The sequence below is a fragment of the Botrytis sinoallii genome (genome assembly GCF_014898435.1).
Source record: "Botrytis sinoallii strain Bc 23 chromosome Unknown BSIN_004, whole genome shotgun sequence".
Taxonomy (NCBI): Eukaryota; Fungi; Ascomycota; class Leotiomycetes; order Helotiales; family Sclerotiniaceae; genus Botrytis; species Botrytis sinoallii.
In genome coordinates, this window is record NW_024066031.1 from 1,436,592 (window position 1) to 1,464,020 (window position 27,429).

The following is a 27,429-nucleotide window of genomic DNA, read 5'->3' on the forward strand; positions in this document are numbered from 1 at the left end:
ATATCTTACCTTCTTTAGTCTAGCTTAAGAGAGTCAGAAACAGCATTCTTACATTCATAACATTTAGAAATATCTGAATTCAAACCACCTTCCTAAATTTTGATATGGCTGACAGCATTCAAACTTCCGTGCAACAAGCACTACCTCTGACTCCAATCGTAATGTCTCAAACACGTCGTCAAATGGTATCTGATAACAATCTTCGAATTCCCAAGGTTTTAGCAGCCTTGCGAAAATGGGAAATGAATGATGAAGACGAAGGAGAGACTTGTCCCATCTGCTTTGAGAGCTGTGCGAGAGTTCCATCTTTACAGACAGATACAAAATCATGCTAACGAGTTTCTTCAGTCAAAAAATTCAAAATTGATGCAGATGTGATTGATTCTTGTTCCGATCCCTTGGAATTCAATGGCGGACATGGAGGTTCCATGGTCGTCACGCCTTGCAATCATAAATTTGGGTATATCTGTTTGGGAAATTGGCTTGTTCAGAAGGATAGTTGTCCTATGTGCCGTAGTACTATTCTCCCTCTCGATCCGCCACAATCGGCTCATGGCGCTCAACAAAGACAGCGTTCTTACTCCACTGAGCCGCAGACTACTCCAGCAGATATGCAACTTATGGCATCTACTCGTCCCATAACTCGATCAACTTCTCTTAACAGTATTCCAGTCACCACTCCATTCGAACTACAGAGATGGAACGCTAGATTTGGTCCATTGAACAATCACTTGGAAGAGGCTGGGAATTTAGTGGCCGGGGAAACCCCTCAGCCTAACGTTCGTCTATCTCCTCTTAGACCTAGTACTACTACACATGGCCACCCAGCTACACCTACTTCTACTGTAGTTGAGCCAGAATTTACACGCCGCACTTATAATGCCAATATTACAACTTACGACTTAACACATCGACCCAGAGAAAATCAAACTCCGCACCTAACTCGACCATCAACTGATCCTCCATGGCGCAACTGGGATTATACTAGTCGTTACAGTTTAAGAGGGGCTAGAAGACAGAGAAGAATTACTAGCTCTGTAGCTGCAGCAGTAGGAGTGTCCGCAGGCTTAGGATCTGTGATTGGAATGCCAAGAGCAGAAATGAGAGAGCCAACGGGTAGAGATAATAACGCTGCAAGCAGAACGGAGTCGGATGATGATTATTCGATTGTTAGAGCAATGGGTCACACTATGGGTTTGGGAACGGTAGTTGGAATGCCAAGAGCGGAGTGGAGAAGTACCATGAGACCACTGTCATCATTGGGTGATACGAGCAGACCACGGTTGTCGAGAAGTGAATCGGCAAATGATAGTAGTACCGAGACTTTAACTACGACAAGAAGTAGAGAAACGAGTGTGGATGAGGATTTGCGAAGATTGCCGGGGTTGTCGAGTAGCATGTGGGCTCGTACGTGGGGATGAGGTTGGAATGGGTTTGGATTTTCTTGTGTTATATCGACGCGATAAGCGGGCTTGGAATTGTAGGTGTTGAGGATACGTTGTTTGCAGCATGTAGGAGTAGGATCATTGGAATCTTTAGCGAGCGTTTCTTGGGGTTGTATCCCTAGATCGGATTATCAGAGTTCTAGATTAGACTCGATGTTAAAGCGTTTAAATATATGTACAATGAATAAATGATTTTGTGAGTTGTAACCAATAAATGTCCCAGGCATTATGGTGTTGAACTTCCAGTATCACAATCAATCTCACATCCAAATCTTAAGATTGTTTGAGGATTTTACATCCACCTCTTCATCCACACGCTTAAACATAAGCCACAGTAACGCTGTCCTCAGTAACCGACGAACTCGTCAAGATCTCATTCGAAGTCGTCTTAATATCCACGATGTTCGCACCGGTGGGACCCACCTGTTTTCCCTTCTTAGTAGTCGCATACGCGTTACTAAACGTCACATTTCCATAATTTGCCAATCCGGTGGTCGACCCATCGATGCTCAGATCCTCCATAATCCACTCGGCAGCCTGACCACACAATTGATCCGTCGAGGTCACAGTCTTGGTCTCTGATTTCCCCGTCGATTTATTTTCCATGGTGACGGTTCCCTCTGTAAACGACGAGTAGGTCAGATTCACCGCGATGGTATCACCCGCCGTGACGCTGAGCGCAAACCCGAGAGTGTCGGCAGGGAACCATTCGTACCAGGCGTCGTAGGAAAGTTTCCCGGAGCTATCGATCGAGGCGTCGACGCCCGCTTGCCAGAGTCCTGCACACTCGCTGCTCTGCTCGTACCCGTCGATACCGACCCAGGAGGATACGGTCCAGATTTCCGCGGACGTCTCGCCTCGTGTGGGTTTTTTGGGGATCGGAACTACAAATTCCGCGTACACTCCGGTGTAGATTGTGGAGCCGCCGTCGTCGAGAACGGCGCCGGCCCAGGAGACGTTGTATTCGTCGTCGGCGTGCGCGGTGGCGGCGGAGGTGGAGGCGGATGTTGTGGAGGAACTGGCGATGTTGATGACGGCAGGTGAGGCGGTTGAAGTAGCGGCGCTGGGTACAATAGGTGTTGTGACGATTGAAGGTGCTACAGCACCAGTAGATTGTCTGGAGCCGGGAGCATCGTAGCTACCGGTGGGTCTGGCTCGACCACCTTGTTGGTCTCCAAATCCTCCTGGGTAACCGGCGCTGGGTTGGGCAAATCCTCCTGCTTTTTGACTCTTTTGGAGGGTGTGGCCGCGGTGACCGCGTGCTTGATTGGGACGGGAGGGAGCGGCGAGGGAGGAAGCGATGAGGCCGCTTAGGGCAATTGTGGTTGTGAATTTCATTTTGTTTGGTAATGAGTGAACTGTGTACGAATAGAAAGAAGTTGATCAAAATTCTGATAGACAAATATGCAAAAGAGAGAGAGACTGTAGGTGGATGTGAAAGCGAGCAAAAACGAATCAATGAATGAATGAATGTAAGGATAAACTGTACTCAAAAACGAATGAATGCTAACCTGTGCAAATATTTCCAAAACTATTCGGACAAGAAGATGGGAAGAATTCCTCCTCATATATAGATACTTCCACACGCAATCAATCCGTCGTATCAACATCAACCCGGTGGATTATTTCCACAGCCCTGTTGACTCCAAACAAAAAACGAACGTCGATCCCATCATTCCCGACATTCTCCTCCCAGCAGCATGCCCACCAAAGATTCGCAAAGCTCTATTAACACCGAGGGAAGGATCCTGGAATCCGTTTCCTGGGGTAAGGTAATGCTCATTTCACAAAAATTGTTTCCATGTTTCAGGATCCTGAAGGGGATACTTATGGGGCCGGTGCAACGGTATGAGTTTATGCTAATTCTCCACTCTCGGGCAGAGAACAAAAGGCTTAATTTGTTTTTATATGGCGTGCTGGAAGAGAGGTACAGGTAGGTAGGGGTGATGATGATGGTGCCGAGGAATAGGAGATTTACGACGCGTGATGTGGTGTGGGAGGATTGAGGGAGGAATCTGCTGGATATAGATTGTTCTGTAATTGGTGTTGTCGTTACTTTATGGATGCTTGGACCTGGGCTCTATTCCGAGTAATATATCTGATCTCAAGATTCCTATAGAAAGAACACATGTCATTTTCTACAACGAAATCAATATCATCAGTTCCAATATAAAAAGGTATAAATCGAATCATATATATCACCTGATCCAATTCATTTGGATGAACATCGCCAGAACGGAAACCCCGAATGCTATTAAAGTAAGGTTAGGAGTGTGGGTTCTAGATCATATCATGTCCATCCATCCACTCGCAGAAACAATTCATTCTGATTTGATTAATGATTTGAACACGAGCGTTTCGAATTAGATAATGATTGATAATGAGCTTTATTATATTAATAACCGTAGATGTGGTTACGAGTATCGATGAGTTTATATTCCATGTACGGACATTTCGGATAATTTTGTAACGGTCTCATTTGGATTTTGTACATCGTATATCGAAATTTCTATTCTGGGTTGATGTAAGAGTTCTGGCCCCTGCTCATCGCACCCCTGTGACAAATGTGACACAATCCCCGCAAAAATAAGGGTTTTCTATACAAAATATTATATTAAATATTTCATTCAAATCTTTATATTTTCTTTTCTAAAAAATTGAAAATGATAAATAATTATAATTAAAATATAGAAAATTATTTGAAATATTTTTTACTATTTTTGTTGAATAATTATATAATATGTTGGAAGTTGTGGCACGTGCGCTATGCTACTGTGCATATATTACTTCCACTTCATAGTTAGATTTTACCTTAATACTACTAATCTATATAGTCAATATTACATGTATTCCATTAACCTGTTTCTTTATTGTGAACAGGTTATGAGTCTGGTAGCTTTGTAATAAGATTAAGGCCGAAAGCTTTTTGAATAGTTTATATTGTCAAAGTAGAGGTTGACGATGAGAAGCTTCTATGCAATGCGATATCAATATATAAAGTGCACACAGTAAACAGATTGCTAAACAGTAATAGCAAAATAACTATTTATATCACACTCTTTCCCTTAAGCACAATAACGAAATAACTATTTATATCGCACCCTTTCTCTAAGTAAGAAAACTACAAATTATTATTGAAAGGATTATTCATTTCAACTTGATACTGAAGAGCTTACCAACTATATAGTGTTCAATATTATTTTAAAAATTATTATTTATAAATCAAAATTCATTATTTTCAATTATCCCACCTTGAAGAGAATTTCTCTTTGCAAACACTAGTATATCCAAAATTGGGATAGCGCAGTTTAAACAGTTCCTTTCCTTTTCCACTCTTTTATTTCATTATTAAAATATATTCAGATTATCAATACAAGTTTTCTACTTGCAAAACCTCAAAATGAATGAAGATATTGGATCTAAGGATTATTTCAAGTACATCCCTCCCCTTACTCAAAAAAATCACAAACACTGGACTTGTCAAATAAGAATTCAATTTTGAGGAAAAGACTGATTCTATATATATAAGAAAATATTATAGGAATATATGTAGATTGCAGATACTGATAGATTAGCTAAGGATTTTGAAGAACTTCAAGTCTTCAGCAGTAGTAGCAGTGTTATAACAAAGATTCGACTCAATATCAACAAAAAGGTTATCTTTCTTAAGGATAATGCTAGTGTATTATTTTATATCTATCGCTTATTATTTAATGATAATGAGGTTTTAGTAGATGAATATGATACAATAAAGAAACTTTAGGATTATTTAATTATCAAATACTTCAGAATCGATAATATAATAATAGATAAATATCTCTTTAAAATCAAGATTTTTTTTTTCAATAATATCCCTAATATGATTATTATAGGTGTATGGGATAAGCTTAAGGATCTTTAAAGAAAACTCTTATTTACAAACACTTCAGCTAATGCTTTGTGTATAGATAAATCATTTTTTCAAAGTTTAATCTTATCTTTCTTTAATAAATATAAAATCATCATTGATATGATTTGTATTGTTAGTTCTATTTTAAGTATTAATAATAAAATTAAGTATTTACAGGTTAAAGAAGTTGAGATACAAAACTCTAGAAATTCGGTATATCTTACAAAAAAAAAGAAATATATTTTATCTCATTGTCAGCATAAAACCAGTACAAGCTCGAAATCCGATATACTCGTTGTTACTTACAAACTCTATAACAAATCTGATTACTCAGTTCTAAAATGCTTTCAGTTTCGGTATGTTAAATATCTTTTAAAATCCAATTCAAAGTATAAATAAAAGAAAAGATAATCTACCTTTTTATTACAAAGAAACAAAAAGCATAAGGAGTATAAGGCTTATATTGCTAAATCAAACTCTAATACCACTGAGAGTATTGTTGATAATGAATCTGACTCTAAGTATTATCATCTCATTAAGGAAAGTATTAATAAAGCATTCCTATTACAATGATATACTGATACTGGTACTATCTTATATATATCTAACCAACATTCTTTCTTCAAAAATCTAATCTATATTTTACAATAAAGAATAATAATTGATAGGGGAGCTATATACTCAGATGAACAAGGAATAGTGAATATAATATACAAGGATAGAATAAGAACATTGTTAGCTAGAGTACTATATATACCAGGATTGAAGGTCAACCTACTCTCAACTAAAAGAATTTGTAAGGCAGGGTTTAAGGGTATATTCAGTTTTAAGGAGATGTATTTTATACTAGAAAATGATAAGAATAATAAAATCATTAAAGCTATAATAAAAGATAGGATATATATCATTTCGTATATAAAACTAGAATACAAGGATTTTATATTCTTTACACTCTCTACAAAAATCATTAATAAAACAAAAGGGGAAATTGAAGAATTAACTATGATAGAAAAAGAAAGATACCTTCTTTAGTATAGATGCTTTAATTATTTCGGTTCTGATAAAATCAGAAACCTGTATAAAATCACTATACTCCAAAGACCAATCAAGATTCCTTCAACTCTTGATATTTATAAAATATATGCTCTTATAAAAATAATTAATAGAATCCCAAGCCAACTAAATGCACGAAAGTTTAAAAGGCTGGAATTAATCCATTTCGATATTGTTAGCCTTTTTCTAAAGATTATTTGAGGATATAGATATTTCCTCCTTATTATAAATAGTGCTACAAAGGTAAATTAGATTATTCTATTGAAACAAAAAAGCAATGTAATACCCTTACTAAAAGTCTGAAAGTAAGAGATTAAACTTACTACAGGAGTAGCTGTAATTGCTGTTAGAACCAATAATGTACCAGAACTTCTTCAAGCTATTCGGGAATGGAAGATTGGTGTGCGATCAGAGGTTACAATGGTTGTATTGTCTTATCAAAATGACCTAGCCGAATGCAATATACACACTGCAGAAACCGATATAAAAGTAATATTGAAAGAAACTTACTTATTATTAGAATTTTGAAACAAAACTATCGAATACGATATATACATTCGAAACCGTATTAGTATTGGTCTAGATGCAAATAGAATCGATCAAAACCTATTTGAAACATTTACAGGTATATTACCAGATATCGATATATGTAAGATCTAAGGGAGTCGATATTATACTTATATCAATTCCAAAACTATTCTAATAGAACAAAGGTATGATAAATTTTGTAATATAGTAAAGATTGGGATATTCCTGGGATACTCAAAAGATATCATTAAGTATATAAAGGTTTATTCATTAGAATTAGATTATATTTATTGCTTTTATTATATTACAATCGATGAAAGCTATAAAGGAGGGGATCTGGATTTCAAATTCAAAAACTATGCAGCCGGATTATAAGGTATCAAGAATATAGAACCTGATTACAGGCCTTGTGGCAGATCTAAAAATGTTCCTGAATCATTGTTTATTTCGATCGATTTATTAATATTACTAAATAGAATAATTATAGACTCGATAGAGGTACGCTTGCTAATACCAAAACAAATAAAGATTGGAATATTATACTTTAATAAAAACAAACATAAAAATATCCGATAAATAATTAATGATTTACCAAAACTAATAGAGGAAAATGATAAAGAAATAAAGATTACCTTACCTAAGATTACTTCAACTTCTGATTCTACACTATTAAATTCGATTATATTATCTTATAAAACTTTATTATCTACAGTATCTATATCCGCACCTACTTTAATATTATCAAATTCGAGGTACAATCTCAAAAAAAGAAAGAGAGATGACAACAACGATATAGAAAGACATACCTCCAAAATCATTCGGTCTCTGCTCACCTCCTTGAATAAGCCAGCATCAGAATCAATCGAGTATACTATGATTGCAATCCCAAATATTCACCAATTCAAGATGAAAACGAATAATGGAATTGCTTTCAAAATCTTGACTCTTTTGGAAAATATATCAACAGAGATTGAAACCGCTTTGTCAACAATAGAAATACTAGGGATCAAGATATCAAATATATACAAAAATACAATAACAAACAAGAGGTATGCAAAAGACTAGCAAGCTGCAATTCAAGAAGAAGTAGACTCATTGGTCAAGAATAGCATTTGAAAAGAATTTATTTTATTACAAGAAAGTAATCTAGTTTCAATAAAATAAGTATTTACTATCAAAACAAAAGATAATAAAATAAAGCGATTCAAAGCTAGATTAGTGACTAAAGAATTCAGTTAAGTTTTAGATAAAAATTACAACAAAACCTTTGCTCCTATAGTTCGACTCAATACTCTTTACCTTTTCCTTACAATTATTGTAAGAGAAGATCTTGAATATTCTCATTTTAATATCAAAAATACATTCACTGAATTATACTTGAAAGAAGAAATCTATTTAATACCCCCTCAAGATATCCAAGTTTGTTATGGTTGTATTCTATATGCATTTCGAAGCTTTTATAGGCTAAAGCAAGCTGGTAGAGATTGGAGTCTTCTTCTAAAGAGAGAGTTAATCAAGATGAGTTTTGTACAAGGCCTTTCAGACCTGTGTTTATATATCAATCATCCGCAATAGCTATTTCTCCTAGTTTATATAGATGATATTGTTATCGCTACTGCACAAAAACGAGATATTAAATGATTTTATCATAATCTTTTGGCTTGATTCAATACCAAAGACCTAAGGAAGATTAGTAAGATCTTAAAAGTACATATCATTCGTAATAGATCTAAGAGAGTATTAACTATGGATTAAGAAGAGTATCTGGATACAATACTTACCCGTTTCAGGATCTCCCATGATCAATATACTCCAAGGAAGATACCAATCTCGGATTACAACCAATTGTAATTAACACTCCCAGATAATAAGCTCACTAATATAAATGAATATTAACAAGCAATTGGCAGCACAATTCACTCTATGATTTACATTAAACCGGATATTGCATTCAGTCTTGAAAGATCAGCACAAGTCATATTGAATCCTGCCAAATATTACAGCGTTGTACTCAAAACCTTATAAAATATTTGAGGTCGACTATCAAATAGAAACTATGTTTTGGGCCTGGGGGAGTTCAATTAAATATTTGTAAAGAATATAACCTCCCACAATGGATTATCAAAGTATATACCAACACAAACTAAGTAAGCAATAAAACCAATCGAAAAAGTATCTCTGGTGGAGTAATAATGTTTTATAATAAACCAATCTTATGAGCAAGCAAGAAGCAGATATTTGTAACTATATCTAATACAAAAACTGAGTACATTTCTATAACAATATTTACCAAACAAGGATAATGAATAACTCAACTTTTGAGAGATTTAGAGTAACCATAATATATCAGAAATAACAGCGAAGTTCAAATACTTGGAGATAATCAAGGAACACTAGCACTAACTAAGAATCTATATCTATACGAGCGATTAAAGTATATTAATATATATTATTACTTTATTCGGGATTTATAGAAAAATGCCTAGTTAATACCAGCTATGTCAATACAAGTGATATGGCTGCAGATGGATTAACAAAACTATGTGTAAAGGTGATATTTAAGAGATTCAAGAATATGCTAGGGCTTCAAAACTAACTACAGAAGCTAAAAAAGTATGCTCTCTAAGGGAGTGTTGGAAGTTGTAGTACGTGCGTTATACTATTATGCATATATCACTTTCACTTTATAGTTAGATTTTACCTTAGTACTACTAATCTATATAGTCAATATTATATGCATTCCACTGGCCTGCTCCTTTATTGTGAACATAATATTAAAATCGAATTTTTTCAAAAATTCTAATATATAATATTTTTCCCATATAAAATAAACGAATTTTCATGAAAATTTAGGATTTTCAGTTTTAACTTTTTCAAATCCTATTTAAAAAATTAGAAAAAAACATTCTATTTTTTTTTATAAGATTTGATTAATTAAATAATATTTTTCAAAAGAATTTCTAATTTTATCTTTTATTATAAGAAATAAACTAGAATATAAAAAGTTGAATAATCTCATATTTTAACTGGAAAAGCATTATATATACAGTGAGCAGGGGTCAGAACTCTTACAAAGTACTCCAATTGATCTACTCGGTAAGTATATCAAGCACTACAAGACCCATTTTGCAATTTCGTATTCTGGAGCACAATCTTCTGGACCAGATTTAGAAGTCTATTTATGATATTTATTTTGCACGTTGCGAATGCTTCGGAACATTCTTATACGTTCAATCATACGCAGCCCGAACGAAGTGAGAATCATAACAAAAGATTCTGCCTTTGGAATTAGTAGCATTAACTTTAGTGTACACTCACCCTCTTTAACATCCTCTATAGGTCTAATCCAAAAGTCTAGCCTTTTCTGTCCGCATCTATGGCTTTAGTTCTTTTGCGAGAGCCGTTCGTTCATCCTTCGTGAAACCAATCGTCGTCAAATAATCCCCAACACCACCATAAGTGTTCTCCAGATACTCATAGATCTTCTCGATGAAATCTACAGGACATCCAGCAAAATCATCACTCAGACCAATCTCATGGATTTCCTTCAATCGACTCTCTCTTTCAGGAAGTAATTTCTCTTCACTCATGAGATAATCATGTGATATGGCTTCTATGGGTACCTCGAGGATGAATAGAATCAAGGCGATGGTAAGTCCAGTGCGGTCTTTTCCTTGGGTACAATGGGCAAGAATTGGATAATTTTCCGGAGAGCAGTAAGTCCTGAGAACCTGGGATATGTTAGATGTGTTATTTCATAAAAGGCTGATGATGGTTTACTGAAGCAAGTTCTAGACCACAATGATGTATCGTATCGTATCCCAATCCTATAAGTCCTCTGGGTTGCAAAACCTGTCGCCCTAGAATCCCGATGGCCTCCAAACGGTATCCCAAACCCATCAGACCGATCAATTTTCTATGTGCCATGGTCAGCTCGCAATAACAGAAAAGACTACCTAGTGGTTAAAGCTTACATGATACTATAAGGCGATAATTGCCATACTAAACTCCTCTCAAACCCTTTCCCATTCACATTAATCTCGAGATACTTGATTCCTGGTATCTTCACCGATTCATTCAATGCACTGTTTGACTCTGTGAGAACAGGTTCTCTCATATCTGCTACCCGCTTCTTTGCTTGCTTATCATGTTCTGTTCTGTGATACTTCTGGTTAGATGGGATAGATAATTGATAGCTAGATGTCTTACACTGTTCGCAGGTCTAATATGGTTTTGATACCATAATGATCTTTAATCCGCTGCCTGTCTGCCATCGTAGCATCATCTACCAGGTAAATTTGTTAACATAATTCGTTTTTGCCAGCATTCATCACTCTGGATTGGCCGATGTCCTGGATATGGCATGAATGACCTCACAGCCTGGCGAGTATGTACACACCTGGCCTTGCAGAGCGATATATTCGTCCTTCTTTAATAAGTCTGAAGGTAAAGAATCAGTCCCAATCTGTTGGTGGTCTTTATGAGGTAGGTACATACTTTCGCCCCAAGAAATCGTTGATGGTTTTACCAACATCACGAAAATTCAGAATGTTATTAAACTGCCCATCATACATATTTTTTGGTTGTGAGCCCATTATCAACTTTGGTGGACCGTTAGAGTGTGGAGCACCACGTGGGATACAACAATGTTATGGTTGATGGTAAGATCTGAATGATGAAATCAAAGAGGAAAGAAGGTATCGTATTTGGTACTCTACTCTCGAACAGGTCGTTACTTCTGATACTCTTAGATGGAACCAGGGAAAAGGTTCGATTTCGTTGGAGAAGGTTCTTCAATTGACTGGTGAGATTCTTGCAATGAATGTTGTATGATTGATGTCGTCGTGTATAAAGATGCGAAATGAATACAATCACCCTGGCATAGATGAGGTTATCACATCAAGCGACAACGACATCATAAAACAAGGAAACGATGTGAAAGATTATGTGCGATAGTGCGTCGGCGTGGTCGGTACTAGTACTTGCAATTTAAATCCCTGCTGGAGATCACGAAAGAGATCATCAATAAAAAAGAGGGAGATACAATCATTCTGCATCATCTCTGGGGAAATACGATGAATCAAGAGCCATAACCCCAGTTGTACGTACATCAACATCAATACAACACATATACATATATCTCTACCTGCTTTCCTGGATGATTTCTTTATGGTTCATGATGCTTTATCGAAAGTCTTTTCTTATCGGAGCAGCGACGGCAAGGTAAGCTCAACCTAAGGTTACCTTCACCAAGATTGCGATGAACAGTCTGGGCACTCGAATTGATTATGCCGACCTATCGGCATTCACTCTCACATAAGTTTTGGTGTGGCTGAACGCAAAACTACGTCATGGATGTTCGTTCAAGACTTCCCTTTTCTTGAGATTCGAGAAGAGCTTGATTTCTTGCTTGCTTGACCGATGATTAAGAGAACTCAGCTACCACTGCTATCTGAATCCTGAAAACCGAACAATTATGAGAGATGATGAAAAAACTAGACGATACTCAGTTAGATACGATATTATAGTACACGGAATAAAGCGATCAGAGCCATACCGGTATTGTGCCAAAAATTCTACCTGCCGGTATACTAAGTGTCCAAGTTTATCGCATGTGTCACTAGCAAGCTCGTCCTAGCTATCGTCGTCCAACTTCACGTCAAGAAGCGACAGAAACGACAGAAACGACTGTTACAAGATATACATTCGTCAACATTGATGAATTCCGTTTCGATTCGTTTCATCCTTTATTCAACCCTTCGCTGCGAATTTGTTTGAGCTGAATGTCATAACGGGAAGCCAGTATCGTTTCTGTCAGCTTGCATTCCTAGTAACAAATCATACCTACCAGGAGAACAAAGAAGAAGGGAGGAGATTGTGTAATCATGTCGACCAACAGGAATCATGGTGCGTAAAAGTAGTCTTTGATTCCTTATCTGCATGTATATACTAATCTGTGCGACAGCTACAGGCATTGAAACCAATGGAGTATCAATAGAAAGCAAATCGCACCCAACTCGAACAACCTCCAACAAATTAGAAGATCAAGCTGCCACAGCAGCTCTTTACGTGACAAATCAGAATAATCAAACGCCCAAAACGGGCTATGAATTTCTGGACAGCGACAATAAATTGTCGTCTGCTGGTATTTATTTGATTCCACTTTACACAATATGAGAGCATCGCTAACAGTTTTTCCAAACAGGTGCAGCAGCATCTCTCAAATACGCGAAGCCCCGAGATTTACCAAGTTACCCCTCCGTCGGATTGAACAAGAGTCAGTCGGCAGCTGGAGCAGCAGCATCTTTAGGTTGGCAGAACCAAAAGACTTTCGAACATTGGAAGCCAGATCCCTCCGCTGCGGCCTCGGCTGCTGCGATGTTAGCCAAGGATTACAAAATGAAGCCCATGTGGCAGCCAGAATCAAGTGCACATGGCGCAAAAGCGGCTTTGTTGGCTCATAAAGCCAATAAGGGTGTCGACTTGTGGCAGCCGGAGCCTACAGCATGGGGGAATACTGCCGCAACTCAAGCTATGAAGAAGGGAAACACATTATCACCGCAATTGGATTATGGACACACTGCTGTTGGAAGACAGGGTTCCCTGTTGGCTGCGACTGGTGCTATGGCTAGCAGCAGGAAACGCGCAAATTCGACACCTGTGAAGACTCAAAAACTTGAAACCTATCCTGATGAAGCCAATGCTGCCAGTAATGCTTTGAAAGCCGCGAAGTCTGTTCATAAATCTCAGACTAATACTGCGAAACCTACCTATTCTGCCGAAACCTATCCGGATGAAGCCAATGCTGCAAGCAATGCTCTGAGAGCTGCAAAGTCTGTTCATAAATCTCAAATTGGTGCTGGAAAAGCTACCCATCCTGGTCAAACAAATACGCCCAGTAATGCCATGAAAGCTGCAGTCGCTGTTCATAGATCCAACACTGTTCGAAAACCTAATACATTCGAAAAGAGTGTTGGATCGGTACCATTCACAACACTGCCGCGAGAAATGTATACGTCTCAGCCGCCTGTCGACCAATTTGAACCGGAGGTGCCCAAAGACCAAAATCGTGAAGATGTCCTTAAAGCCTCAGCAATTGCTATGGCCAAAAAAATGTACAACCAACAGCAGAAACAAAGTGCTGCTACTTCCAATGCGCAATCTGGTGCAGCTGCAGCACACGGCCAGCGAAGACTTTCTATAGATAGCGATGATGAACCTACACCGATGCGTTTTGATAATCTCCAAGCAAGAGCACAGCAGCTCACCAATGAGTCAGTGGCGAGAATGACAACCGAAGATATTAGAAATCGTGAATATCGAGATTATTATGGAGCTACCCCAAGTATATCTTCGAAGTTATCTAAGCGAGGTCGAACAAGACGTCGGGCTTCCAGTTATGATGAGGATCGCCATCAGTCTGACAAAATCCGAGCTCAGATGAATTTATTCTCAAGCAATATCTCTAAAGTAGACGAAGAAAAGCGACAACGAGATCGCGATGCTTTACATGCTGCAGCTAAGCGCAATGTTAATAAAGATATTCACGAGATGGATAAACAAGTATTTAAAAATACTGGCAAAGTTGCTCCATCTCTACTCAACGAATGGGAGTTAAAAGCACATGAAGCTGCTCAAGCCCAAAGTAAAGCTAGAATGGAGAATTTTGGCAAAGTCGATATTGGTGGTGGAAAATTTGTCGATCAAAGTGTGATTGATGCTGCTGCCGCTAAGATAATCCAGCCGCAATTGGAGGAAATCAACACAAAGGCAGAAGCTAAGAGGTTTCGAGAGGCTGAGTTGAAACTCGAGGAAGAGGCTCGAAAGAGAAAATCGCAAGAGATTAAAATGAGAGAGAAAGAGGAGAAAGAAATTACCAAGAAATTGAAGCGTAAGTTGTTCTTGTTTCAAAAAAATCGGTGTATTAACATAAACTAATATATATTATAGAGCAAGAAAAAGACGAAGAGAGGGAGCGTAAAGCTGATGAGAAGGCTGCTCTAAAGGAACGTCGTAAATCAACCACCAAATCCGAACCAGGTGCTCCAGTTTCAAAAACCTCACCTGCCACTGTACCTGGCGAATCTGAACGCCCCACTACGGCTCCAGCTCCTGTACCTATCCGTACTTCTATAGATGGAAATAGCGTTCATGTATCTGGAGCTACAGATGATGCACACCCAAGTCAACAAGTTTCATCTAATACCCCATCACCAACCTCTGAGAGTGGTTCCAAGGTGAAGAACTGGCTTAAGTCTAAAATGGGAAGGATATCTGGTCGTCACTCGAAATCCTTATCAGAATCTAATGCTACTAAAGATGAGAAAGGATTTATGGGTGGTCATACCTACACAGGTGCGAGTGTTAATAATAGTACGACATCTCTTAGTCGACAAAGTATAAAGGACGTTGCAAATGCCACCGCTCTTGTCCCCGGAGCCAACCCCACTGTTGCTCCTACTCAACAACCAGAAGAATTTGAAAGAGTAGGCAGAAGTAGAACAAGAGCAGGAGATGACGTGAGTAGCCTTAGCGAATTTGGTGACAAAGCAAAGGGCAGAGAAGACAATTTAAGTGGCGACGATGATGATGACTTTCAGGAGGCAAGGGATAACTTTAATGACGAGTTGGCGCCGCCTAGACCATTCTCATCTCATGGAGCAGTCAGCACAAGTCCGGGCAGAGCTCCCAGATTTCATGAGGAGATCTAAATAGAGAGTTTTATCAGTATTTATATAATTTCGGGTGGGCTATGGGAAATGGGTTCGGAACTTTTGATTCTCGGGATGTGGGATTTTGCAACAAGGTTCTTTCTTTGATTTTTCTTTCCAAGTTGATACGCTATTTGAAAACTGGGATGATCTTATGATATTTCATCCGCCCACGCGAGAAAATGGAGGGAAGGAAGATACGCATAGGAAAGAAAATCAATATGGCTTACGTAATAACCGTTTCGTTTTTTGTTTGGGTTTTGGGTCAGGTTGCTTGGGTTTGTACAGTACATATGCGGACTAAATATGGAAATTGGGAGCAGTGACATGATTGGAATGGAGATAGGGATGAGAAAAGGGTGGCCAAAAAGGGAGGCGGAGAAAATATCTGTAGTAAAGTAGTGGAATTTTATCATTAATGAAGTTTGTTAATCCGGAGATTTTCTCATGCAGTGGAATTTGATGGATTGGGAAAGTAGAAATGATGTATATGCGTTGTTACGAAAATCGCCTCTTAATAGAGAAGGGGTAGGAATAGCTTAATCTGCGAGTAAATGATTGCATGCAAAGTGGATGCTCGGTCATCTTTACTAGGTATCGCAAAAGCTAATTTACTTATCTTGTGCAGTACTCCTTATTTCGTTCACGGGCATGCTCATGAAACGGCGTTGCTGGTAAAGACCTCGATAGACGGGTCGAAAGATGCAAACAAAGGCCCATGGCCAGCGGCAGGCTCTCATCTCAGTAAGGGGTGTCTGCTTGTTTACGGGAGTTCGGTGGTTTGTCTGGATGTTCTTCATGTAAAGCTTTATTCCATGATTTACGGATCATGGTATAGATAGCGTTAACTATTCTTTTGGGAGTATATCTATTTACCACAAGATTCGTGGTTGATACTCCCGGTTTCCTCGGCGTAATCTTCGGATGGAGAGGTGTGTTTGTGGGATTTGCAGCGGTGGGTATCGATTCATTACAGATATAACTTCCTTTCGCTACCTAATCAAGAATGTCTCGTGATATTTTTCGGCGCTTGGTTGTTCTTCTTACATTATACAATACAATATGGAAACCCATCTTCGACACAGTTTATGTTTTTCCAGACCTCCCAGATAACCCGAAGGCCAGAATAAATTGTATAGCAGCTCGGCATCTCGATAATCATACTTTTCATATTCCTGCTGAATACTTGGCTGTTTGTAGCGTACAAGTCTTGCAATCGTGCCAGCTTCATTCAGGTAGTAGCTCTTTGGTATGGCAGCCGGAAAGATCGAGCTTTTAGGTGATTTTGGGAAAGAAACGTTGTTTCTGTATCGATCCTGAAATGCAACCGATGGCATATATAGCTTTTTTTTTACCGATGTAGTGAGTACTGGTGTGTGATTGCCTCGATATCGAGATTCGTATTTCTACTTGATGATAAGTGCAGGCTTGATACATCAAACACTCAAGTGCTCGATTCATGCACCGGAGTTTTCTTCTTCGTTTTCGGCCAGATATTTTCGCAAGATATTAAGATACTTTTTTAAAACATCATGAGCAATGCAGAAAACGCAGCTGGAAGAAATTGAGAATGAGCTGATGCGAATTAAAATCAGAAGATGTTGTGAAAATTATAATGTATTTGCGGACAAAGAATTTGGGGATTAGGTATGCAATAATGATGGAATGATCATGTATTCGGTAGAAGCGAGAAGTGCGAAGGAGAAGGGTAGAGGAAAACGGGATGTTTCTTGATGATACGATACAAGAGGATCCTGAGGGGAAGCAGTTTGTCGGTTCTTCCAGAGCACACTGTGAAGATGGAACATAATTTACAACATGCTAGTTTCGATCATTTGATAAAGGACTCTCCTTTACGATAATCAGTCTTTATAGAGTAGGCTGCTATTCTGAGTCGATAGACGGTGAGTTAGCTAGTTGAATGGAGGATATTGTTCTGTGTTTCATTCTGGTTTGTGTTACTGCACACACTGTTTTGGAAGATGCCTGGAAGATGTCTTATCCAAAACACAAAACACAAAACACAAAACACAAATCGCTCTCTTTGTTGTTCCTGCTCTTTCTCCTTCCCTCTCTCTTCTTCCCCCTTTCAATTATTTTTCTCCTGTATTTATTGCAGAAGAGGGCGAAAGCACCCTTCCTAGGCGCTAAAAAGTCTGAATCAATCATCTAGTTATGCACAGTCTACACAAATCTTCCGAAAACTCAAGGCACACTGATTTTCTCGCAGATTCTGAAGCAAATCACTGTTTTTTCTTTTAAAGCTGTTTCGTGCTGGATAAAACTAGCAAGAGGAGCAGGAGATTAAAAACCAAGAGAATCAACACCAGTTCAGGAGTTCTCAGATATGTAACTAGAGAAATTCGACAGATAGAAGTTATGTATGCGCACCCTTTAGGAGATTATTCGACATACTTTCTGAATCCCATTCGCTGCCTGACATTGATGGTACGTATTTCTGATTTAAGTTTTGACAAGCTGTGCTAATGCAGCGAAACGCCTTAGTTTGAGACCTTGCACCTCTATACGCCCGCTGTTCACGTAGTGAAGACAATTCCGCGGCCTCAGAAGACTTTTTCTTCGCACCAGGAACAATGAGCTAAGTTGGCAAGTTCTGCATTGGACACTAGATCATCGATATGATGTTCCGGCTCTCTGAAATTCAGACCATCTCGCTGGCTCGAGCCCTCCACCGAGACTCCTGGATGTGAGAGTCTCCGTGAACCTCGCGGCAGATTTTTCCCCTGGTCCGCGGATCCGCGCTTCTGTCTTGTCTTTAAAATGGCTCAGGTAGAGTTCCTCAGTGTTTTATTACCGAGTTTCTGTCATTAGAAATTAGAGATAGCGAGGCAAGAGGGCGAGACCGAACAGGATGCAAAAATTCGATTGGCTGCTATGGTTTTAGGTAGTCCGCCCAAATTGACTTTGCAAATTAACAGACCACAGGATGTGGAATTGAGAAGGGTTGCGGGATGGATTTGATATGTATATGAAGAACCCGGGGCCTTTCTAGGTGCTTGTTGTGAAAGAAAATGTTGCGATTATTATTCCCGTCGCTCTTTCTCGTGTTTGGCACTTCATTGATCAGGAGCGACTAACTTGGGACCGGTAATTTAATCCATAACTATATGAATAAAGATGCTCTTTCTTGAAAATCGTATATAACTCTTAGAATTCTTGCAGTTTCCTAGGTTAAAGGATTGAAGCGGGAGGAGTAAAACTGAGAGCTCCTCGAAAAGGGGTTGTCCACTAAACTGATACCCCTCATCTAATATCAATAACATTGCCTTCTTCACCATTCTAGATATTTCCATACCACTACAGCACACCTCGGATGTGAGACGAATCTACTTGATATCTCTTATCAGGAGAAATCACAAAAAGGAAAGTATGTGATCAAAAAAGTCCGTATGCATCTTTATGTGTGATGTCTACTGAGGTTCCCCGCGGGGGGAGGGGGTAAATTGTTAGTGAAATAGTGAAGTTGATCGATCAACTACCTAGGTAGGTATACTTGTAAGCACGAAATGAATCCATAAACAATAGTAGTTTCTGTTTTGTTGAAAGTAGAATGGGGCGTATTGCAAAGAATGAATCTGGATATATCCATACCTTAGTGGTGGGGGTAATCTAGCCAAGCCACAACTCCCAGTCTAGCGACATCTCCAGATTCCATTACAATGTGTCGGCCAGCTTTCAGCCACAACCTTGAGTAGCAACGGTGAAGACGTCAAGATACCACCATAATTGGAAAATGCGAATACGTTCACTAACGCCCTTAATTCCATGAACCATTGTCCCACTCCCGCGATAACACGCGAACTTAACCCACGATGTCGAATTTCCGGCGCGCCCCAGTTGGGGGTAACAATCGAAACAGCATCCTAAGTTCTTTGAGAGCTACCGAAATGGTCGGCAGCAACGGCAGCAAGGCTGTTCTGCCTGCTGAAATAATATCTACGATTCTCGACTACCTTCCGATTCCAGATCTCATGAGCTTTGCGCGCACATCGAAACGAATGCAAGAAATGGTATATGAGGATTCGCGATGGGTATCGAGACTGAAATCTATGGGTGTGTGGAACGAAGGAGAAGCTAGGAAAAGATTTGAAGAAATACTGAGGAAAAAGCGAGAGATGGTGCGAGTAAGGGCAGAAGAGGATTCTAAAAGAATTGGGATTGGTGTTGGTGTTGGTGGAGCTGGGGGAGGAAATGGGAATGTTGCTGGAATGAGGAAAACTAGCACGACGTTATTCGATGCGGGAGAGGAAGAGTTACGACAGCAGCGGAGATCGGCAGAATTTGCTTCGAAGAATCTTAGAGGCCTTCCGGATGGATTCGAGACGTTGTCAATATCAGCGCAAGGTCATATGAGTCTACCACCCCCACCACGAACTAGAACGCCTATGCAAGATCCGGAAGCTTTGTTGAACGTATTTGCGGAAGCTAGATCAATACGTGGGTCTGCGAGGCATGAATACGGGAAAATATATGCAGCACTAGGACCTTTCTACTACGATTTGGCTAGATCTAGGAGTCATGTTGATCCAGTTTTATTTCGAGTTTACAGAACACCAGAACAACAGGCACAAATGCTAGCTCATCTACAAGTGTTCTCGCGGAGTGATTGGGCTCAAGGATGGAGACAACGAGAGGAAAGGTTAATCACTATGACGGGCATATTTGAGACTGCAGTACTGAGAGAATTCGAGCAGGGTTACGAGGTGTGGGATATTGACGGTAGAATGCGGCGGTATGCTCATGTGTTGGGTGTACTGAATGGGGGACATGCTGGTATAGAATTATTCGTTCAGAAACACCCAGTATTCTCCGACCGCGATTTTCTTGGTAACTCAATGGATTGTATCAACCAAGCAGCTTCTGAAGGCATAGCGCTTGAGCCGTCAAGGGCGTTTCTGGAAAAGCTTTCCAAGAAAGTGAATGAACAAGCAGATATAATCGATCGGGTTTTCCCGCCAGGGGAGGATGTTTTACAGATATTTTTGAATAAAATCGCAGAGGATATTCTTATGGAATACGTCACTCCTTTATTCGATGAATCCCACGAAAGAAGCATTGCATCTTATCTGCAAGCGGTTTCTGGTATCTTTGAACAAAGTATGCAATTTGCATCTACACTCAGGTCCACCAGAAATTCAGGAAAAGACTTTTTCGATAAAGTTAAAGCTGTTATAGCGCGAGTGTTTGAACCTCACGTAGATCTCTACCTATCAGAAGAGCTTGATCACTTTAAAAGACACGCCGAATCAGAAGTAGGAGAGTGGGAGACGAAACTCTCGGCTCAAGATGCGTCAAAAGAATCATTCTTTATGGGCAATATCAATCGTGTGGCAGATAAGAAGGATTTCATGAGTTCGTTCAAAAAAGTTGTTATGATGCCTGTCAATGTTTTACCTACAATGTCGCCATTTGGTGCGACTAAGCCTGTAGTAGCGCCGCAGGCAGGGAGTCGATCAAGCTTGCAGGTACTTAGTGCGAGTCAGTCACCAGTACCTTCTCGTTCACCCACTCCATCATTACCACCAGGTGCAATATCGGTTCCACTACCGACCGAAGCACCAACAGATGAACTTGCAGCCAAAGCAGCTTTGATGGCCTCTAGGTTGGAAGGAATTCGATCACTCTTCAGTATTGAAGTGGCTCTAGACCTTACGCATTCTGCAAAAGCTAGTATTGAACGTGCAGCTCTTTTCGTCCGACTAGGAGGTCAAACGGGAGAAGAAGCTCGAGAACAGTGCGAGGCAATATTCGTAGTATTATTGCAAATTCTTGGAACTAGACACGTCAAAACAGGGTTCGATAAAGCTGTGGATCATCTCTCCAAGTACAACCCTCGTGAGATTAGCGAGCACCAACAGGGTGTAGTGGTGCCTCTAATGACATTCCTTGAGCTTGTCAATGTTGGAGACTTGATCTCCCAGATGATCGATGTATTTTACGAACAGCAACTTGCAACGACTAAACTGGCTGATCGGAATGATTTTCTCGATCCCGCCGTTAAAGCCAAGAAAAAATTCGAACAGATGCTGGATGAGAGAGTCGCAGCCGGCTTGAATAAAGGTATTGATGTCCTAATGGACGAAGTCGAATATATTTGCGGCACCACCCAGCTTCCCACTGACTACAATCCACCCGAATTCGATGCCACTGGTGCCAACTCAGATATTGATATCGGACCAACTTCCACCGCCGTGCAAGTCGTCGCTCTCGTAGAATCCCACACTAAAATGCTCACTGGAAGTACCGACAAAACAATGCTCGACGTCTTCAATCAAGAAGTAGGACTCCGTCTCTTCACCGCCGTCTGCAAACATCTCAAACGACAGCGCATCTCCACCTCTGGAGCTATCAAACTCATCTCCGATATGAATATATACTTTGTGTACATCAAGACTCTGAGGAATGCAGACTTACTGCAGTATTTCAAGGCATTAAGAGAATTGAGTCAGATTTATTTGATCAGTCCAAATCACGCCAAGGAAATGGCGACGGTTATTGCTGATGGTGATAGATTCGGGGGTATATTCAGGGCGGAGGAGGTTTACGAGTTTGCGGAGAGGAGGGCCGATTGGTATACGGTTAAGAAAGACGTTGAGAGGGCTATGTATGGAATTGGATGTGGAGTTATGTGAGATATAGTGGGGGGGGGGGAAGAAAATATTAGCACGGCGTACATAGAGACTTTATGAGACATGAATGAATGTGTCTCTCTAAGACCGATGAACATGATGGAATAAATTTCATTGTTATTATAATGACTATATAGTTTCCACTCTTGCGCTTTTCCAGTAGATTCAGTACTTTTTGTAGCTGGTTCTGGGAGAAGAACGAATGCAGCATCAAATGCAACTTCTTTGTACTCAGATCTAGTACCACCAGCGAGAGCAAGAGGTGCACGTCTGTTCTCTATTGAGGTCTAATCTTTCGATAGAAGCTTCACGAACAGGCCTTCTTGTCTCCTTGTCTGCAAAGTCCACTTTCCAATCCTCCTTGACGCCTCATCCTTGACGCCAGGTGACAATATACGCCGCATAATGTTTGGTGACCCAAAAACTTTACCTCGTAGAAGAAAAATCCAACTTCCTCGCTACCTTACTCGTCCGATCATCATCTACTAGTCCTGGTCTCCTCTTCAGATCCTCTCCCATCTTTTCCTCGCCACCTCTCTTCTTTGGAAGATCTTGATTTTTTGTAGGTTTAGGATCTGATGCCCACCAAGGATGTTCTAAAACCTGCCTCGCCGTGATTCTTTTACTGGGATCCAGTATCAACATGTTCATTAACAAATCTACCCCCTCCGGCCCAGCTGTTCCAAACATGCCCAGATAGTTTTCTCGTGGAGCTACTGGGTTTGGTGGGTCGGGCACTGTGTATTCTGGTAATTTGGTGACTCCCGGCCAATTATCTTCAGTTGGTGTACCGATAGCTTGACAGATTAGAGAGACCTGATGAACCTCAGTTTCACCACCTAGAAATGGAATTCTTAAAAGCATTTCGGCAAATACAAGTCCCACTGACCAGATATCCACAGCGCCGGAATAATGCCTGGCGCCGAACAACAGCTCAGGTGGTCGATACCAACGTGTGATAACATTCGATGTCATAGTTCGCTGGGGATCTGCGAAATTTCTCGCCAAACCAAAATCTGCAAGTTTGACCTCTCCGTCTGCGGCAATCAGCAAATTGTTTGGTTTGATATCCCGGTGTAGAACGAAGTTTTCGTGACAAAACCAGATGGCTCGACTGAGCATGCCCATCCAAGCTTTTATGTCGGCCGCACCGTACCGTACGCCATCAACGTCTTTGATCAACATTTCAAGATCCCCGAGGGGTAAGAATTCGAGGACGAGGTTCAGGTTTTGGTCTTTAGAAGAGAATACTGAGAGGAGAGATATTACATTAGGGTGGGAGATTTCTTGGAGGTGCTTCAATTCGCGGATGGCATCGGGTGCCATTCCCTCTGTGTATTCTTTTTGTATTTTAATTTTTTTGATAGCGACGAGAACCTTGGGATCGGTCCTCAGGTGGCCCAGATAAACGTTGGCATATGTTCCCTCTCCAAGCTTCTTGCCTAAGACGACAAGTGGGTTAGCTATGTTACAAGTTAAAAATGTCATGCCATGAAATAGGTACCTTGACATATTTAGATCTCTCATTTTCGTTCATCTGCTCTGCTAAATCATAAGTTGTGCCGGCGCTTGCAGCTGGACCATCAGAAGGTGTCCCATTGCCACTGGGGACGGCGCTTGAGAGCTTCGATCTGCTTGCACTTCTCTCGCCAGAGCCCGCTGATGGGACAATGAGAGGTGAAACTGCCATATTGATTCGGGGCGGCAATTGACGATCCTAGCGCAACATATTCCGAGTCTTGGAATTGTGTCGTTTTGTTCTATAGACGGTTTGTCGGGTATTAAGCTTAGATTGAAGCATAAGGCTTTGATGCACATTTCGGGGTTGACAAGGCTGAGATCTTGAAGTCCTAGCGCCAATTGATTAATCATCAGCTTTTCTCATAAAGATGGCTTCGGGTATCCATCCAGTGATCTTTTTGTCATTCTGATGCGAGCTGTTCATCTACCAACTGTAAACATTTTTCATCTTAATTGTACTTGGCCATATAAGTTTATGTGCGTTATGTAACTACCAGTTTCATATTGTCGTTCGCCGGTCTATTGGCCCGTGAAAGCAAGAGCAAATGGGCTACGATTTCGAGCCTTCTAAGATTGTCTTCCAAATGGAATGCATTGCTCTTTCTATGTTGAACGTTCATTCTCTTTCAAAACACTATAAGTAAAGTGTCTTCTCACTGAAAGGAGTCATCATCACAATCTATTATTGCTACCCAAACCCACATACTATCCACTCACTTTTGTTGGGGGTTATGTGACGTCGATTGGTTTGATTTCTCCCTTAGTTCATGAATACCTTCTTGCGCTTCTGCTTAAAGTATCGATAATTCTAAGTATTGTACCCCCCTTGTCCATCATGTGGCAGGTATTTTCATATTGGGTTTGCTTTCCTATCAGAACTTGCTCTTCGCTTGATGTCTGACAACAGCTAGATGATTCCAACGGCCTCAGCTATCATCTGGTTTACCACACTCAATGCCCTGCTTGGAGCCTTTATCGTCTTTCCCCCTCATGATCATCTTAACTCTACTATACCAGCCCGACCACCTTATCCATCAATGGCTTCCCAATTTCATTCAGTACCATACGTATCAGACATCGGAGCTACCAAAGAAATGCAGCCAATATTTATAATAGGTTGTGTCCTGACCACTTTCTTGCTCGCAGGATGTTTTGTTGCAGAACGCACACTTCGTCATAAAGGTCGTCTTGCAAGGAACACAGATAAAACAGAGAGAGTAGTGGCTTATCTGAGCATTGTGTCGGCTGTAGTTGGATCCGTGGGCTTGATCTTTCTGAGCATATTCGATGTTTTCAGGTTTAGAACTATACACAACATAATGGTGGGGTTATTCATTTCTGGATATGCTTTTAGTGCGTTTTGCCAATTTTGGGAACATTATCGCATGGGATGTAGTATGTCTCCTCTTTTTTTCTCTCTATTTCATACATAATCTGACATAAACCAGAATATCGAGACACGCATGCGAACTTGATGGTTTCGGCTTACACGAAACTCGCTTTTCTTGCTCTGGAAGGTATTCTCGGATTAGCATACTGGTATGTCTTCATAGCAAAGAACTGGGATGCGGGTGCTGCTATCGAATGGGCCGTGTCCTACGTCTTCTGTTTTTACATTCTTTCATATCTTTTTGATTTTCTCCCGGCATTGAGTACGAAAGACAAGGACTGTAGATTTGGGGTTTATACCGAAGAATGTATGGTTCAGGTTAATGGTCGCAGGAAGCAAGCTGTTGTACAAAATTTCAGGGGAGTTGCACCAGGATGAGAAGAAGTTGAAGACTTTAGTTGTGCATATTATTCTAGCAATTAGAATCGACCATGACCCCGTCAAGGCAACAGACAAAGACTCGGGGGAAAAAAATAAGTAGGCCTTTAACAAATGCAAGCATTCAAGACATATATCCATTGACATCCTCTGCTAACCCATATTCTCTCGACCAAAAAAGCAACCCTCAAGCAAACGTATTATCATCTTCTCAGCCCACATATGTAATAATTATCTCCCTTTCTGGTTCTCCTTTATTGTCACATTATAACTCGCTGGCTTGTTCTTCCTTACAGTCATTTTCGCCGCCTGAAATCTCACAAAGCAACCTGCTACCACTTGCTCTTTAGTTTTATCTGTGTCCACCAAGCCTGTTTCGATCAACTCCCTAACAAACATTTCAACATCCTCGAATTCATTCCAATCATTCAGAAACCTGTCCGGTATTCCCGTGTTGTTGAATAAAGCTATCAAGCCGGCGTTGACTGTGTTTGCAGCCGCTAATATAGTTATCGCAAGTCCATGTTTTGCGGCAGAGGAAGATCCGAGAGCAGTCAATACAGCTCCAAAAAGGAGTTGAAGGATTAATGCAAGACTGTAAAAGGTACTGGAGAGATAATACGCCAGTTGGCTCTTCTGACGTGTTCGCACAATATCTTTATAAAGACCGTTAGGCAAGTGCCGATGTGAGAAGAGAGGAGAACCAGAAGCTATTTCAACTGGCCGCGATGGGCTGTCTTTGTGCGTAGCGCCGATGGATCGTAAGACACCTATGTACTCGGCTTCGGAGAGGGTACAAAGGGGTGGGAGCACATATTGTGTTTCTACTTGGCCGAGAGCATCGACATCTTGTGGTGTAGGTGTTGGACTTCGAGAAGGTGTTGAGTCAAGGTTCAGTTTGTCCGCTGGGATAGTGGAAGTCATGGCGGAAGACATGTTGATAGAGTGTATGTTGTTAGAATTTTTGAGTGGATTGAAGCAAGAATCGATCGAAAGATTGCTAATAGGTGACACTGATTGCAACTGACCAGGTTAGGTACGAGATCAATGAGAAGAAGTGGAAATTAAATCTGAACTATATCGCATGAGAATTGCTATAGAACAAGACAAGGAACGGATCCTTCTGGGAATTTTCTACCTTTATACTTCTCGGTGGCAGCTTTCTCCCTCGACTTACAAAACGTCCCATGTGCCATTCCCTCAGTACGTGAGTGCAACTCAACTCAGTCTTTTCTCGATACCATCACTTTCGCAATCCAACACACCTTGTCAGCGCCTCCTAAATCAAGTCAGGCTGTGTATAGGCGTTAGGTGAGTGAGGTTCCCTGTTCTCGCCCAATGTGTAAATGTATGGGTCAAGGATGGTATGACAAAAACGTAAAAGAGGTGCGTGAACTCGACACGCCACCTTTGTGCACCGAATGTAGCCTTACAGAGCTTAAAGATTGCTTTATTCACATGGAAGGAATCATTGACAAGATTATTATCCTAGTATCATGTCTTCGAAACTCAACATGGTACTCCTTTCTGGCTTTCAGAAGATTGGTCGAATGCCGAAGAATATAGATTGACTTGAGCATCTTTTACTATTGAGGTAGATTGGGATGAGATGAGATCATCCAGTATACATGGATGTGTGTAATTGAGTCAGATATGTAGGTACATTGATGTCACTCTGGGTGGCAACCCTAGTCATCGAACAATCAGACTAGAGCCTCCACGAGTTCATGAATAAGCCTTTTCTATAAACGATTTCTACAATTAGCCTACAATAACCGGTACAAAAACTTCCCGTCGAGTCTTCGCAAATGATAGCATGAGCGGCTGTGTCTTACTACACTTTGTAACACCAATCGGTGAGAGG

The 27,429-nt window shown here is 40.3% G+C and overlaps 8 protein-coding genes across 8 annotated transcripts; 4 read left to right on the forward strand and 4 right to left on the reverse strand.

The window, feature by feature from the left end:
• Window positions 1–104: 104 nt before the first annotated feature.
• Window positions 105–1,421, forward strand: EAF02_002935 (uncharacterized protein; the record flags this gene model as incomplete). Its single annotated transcript, XM_038898983.1, has 2 exons — window positions 105–291; window positions 349–1,421. 2 exons carry the CDS (start codon window positions 105–107, stop codon window positions 1,419–1,421), a joined length of 1,260 nt encoding a protein of 419 aa, XP_038761271.1.
• Window positions 1,422–1,763: 342 nt separating this feature from the next.
• On the reverse strand, window positions 1,764–2,783 carry EAF02_002936 (uncharacterized protein; the record flags this gene model as incomplete). Its single annotated transcript, XM_038898984.1, has 1 exon — window positions 1,764–2,783. The coding sequence occupies one exon, from the start codon at window positions 2,781–2,783 to the stop codon at window positions 1,764–1,766; it is 1,020 nt and encodes a 339-aa protein (XP_038761272.1).
• Window positions 2,784–10,289: 7,506 nt separating this feature from the next.
• On the reverse strand, window positions 10,290–11,510 carry EAF02_002937 (uncharacterized protein; the record flags this gene model as incomplete). Its single annotated transcript, XM_038898985.1, has 6 exons — window positions 10,290–10,646; window positions 10,696–10,831; window positions 10,890–11,072; window positions 11,125–11,200; window positions 11,315–11,355; window positions 11,413–11,510. 6 exons carry the CDS (start codon window positions 11,508–11,510, stop codon window positions 10,290–10,292), a joined length of 891 nt encoding a protein of 296 aa, XP_038761273.1.
• A 1,290-nt stretch (window positions 11,511–12,800) lies between these two features.
• Window positions 12,801–15,626, forward strand: EAF02_002938 (uncharacterized protein; the record flags this gene model as incomplete). Its single annotated transcript, XM_038898986.1, has 4 exons — window positions 12,801–12,822; window positions 12,881–13,060; window positions 13,121–14,806; window positions 14,866–15,626. 4 exons carry the CDS (start codon window positions 12,801–12,803, stop codon window positions 15,624–15,626), a joined length of 2,649 nt encoding a protein of 882 aa, XP_038761274.1.
• A 3,833-nt stretch (window positions 15,627–19,459) lies between these two features.
• EAF02_002939 (uncharacterized protein) lies at window positions 19,460–22,279 on the forward strand (the record flags this gene model as incomplete). The annotated part of the gene is made up of 1 exon (XM_038898987.1): window positions 19,460–22,279. One exon carries the CDS (start codon window positions 19,460–19,462, stop codon window positions 22,277–22,279), a length of 2,820 nt encoding a protein of 939 aa, XP_038761275.1.
• A 423-nt stretch (window positions 22,280–22,702) lies between these two features.
• Window positions 22,703–24,064, reverse strand: EAF02_002940 (uncharacterized protein; the record flags this gene model as incomplete). Its single annotated transcript, XM_038898988.1, has 2 exons — window positions 23,781–24,064; window positions 22,703–23,713 (listed from the first exon to the last, which is right to left on the reverse strand). The coding sequence occupies exons 1-2, from the start codon at window positions 23,964–23,966 to the stop codon at window positions 22,703–22,705; spliced, it is 1,197 nt and encodes a 398-aa protein (XP_038761276.1). The 5' UTR covers window positions 23,967–24,064.
• Window positions 24,065–24,287: 223 nt separating this feature from the next.
• On the forward strand, window positions 24,288–26,639 carry EAF02_002941 (uncharacterized protein). The gene is made up of 3 exons (XM_038898989.1): window positions 24,288–24,656; window positions 24,709–25,192; window positions 25,246–26,639. Exons 1-3 carry the CDS (start codon window positions 24,633–24,635, stop codon window positions 25,563–25,565), a joined length of 828 nt encoding a protein of 275 aa, XP_038761277.1. The 5' UTR covers window positions 24,288–24,632; the 3' UTR covers window positions 25,566–26,639.
• EAF02_002942 (uncharacterized protein) lies at window positions 25,797–26,501 on the reverse strand (the record flags this gene model as incomplete). Its single annotated transcript, XM_038898990.1, has 1 exon — window positions 25,797–26,501. One exon carries the CDS (start codon window positions 26,499–26,501, stop codon window positions 25,797–25,799), a length of 705 nt encoding a protein of 234 aa, XP_038761278.1.
• Window positions 26,640–27,429: the final 790 nt, after the last annotated feature.

Bases quoted from the DNA above. Each gene is read 5' to 3' on its own strand.
- EAF02_002941 (XM_038898989.1), top strand. From the start codon at position 24,633: ATGTGGCAGGTATTTTCATATTGG. The intron at 24,657-24,708 runs GTTTGCTTTCCT...GACAACAGCTAG, and splicing joins GGCAGGTATTTTCATATTGG to ATGATTCCAACGGCCTCAGC. The intron at 25,193-25,245 runs GTATGTCTCCTC...GACATAAACCAG, and splicing joins ACATTATCGCATGGGATGTA to AATATCGAGACACGCATGCG.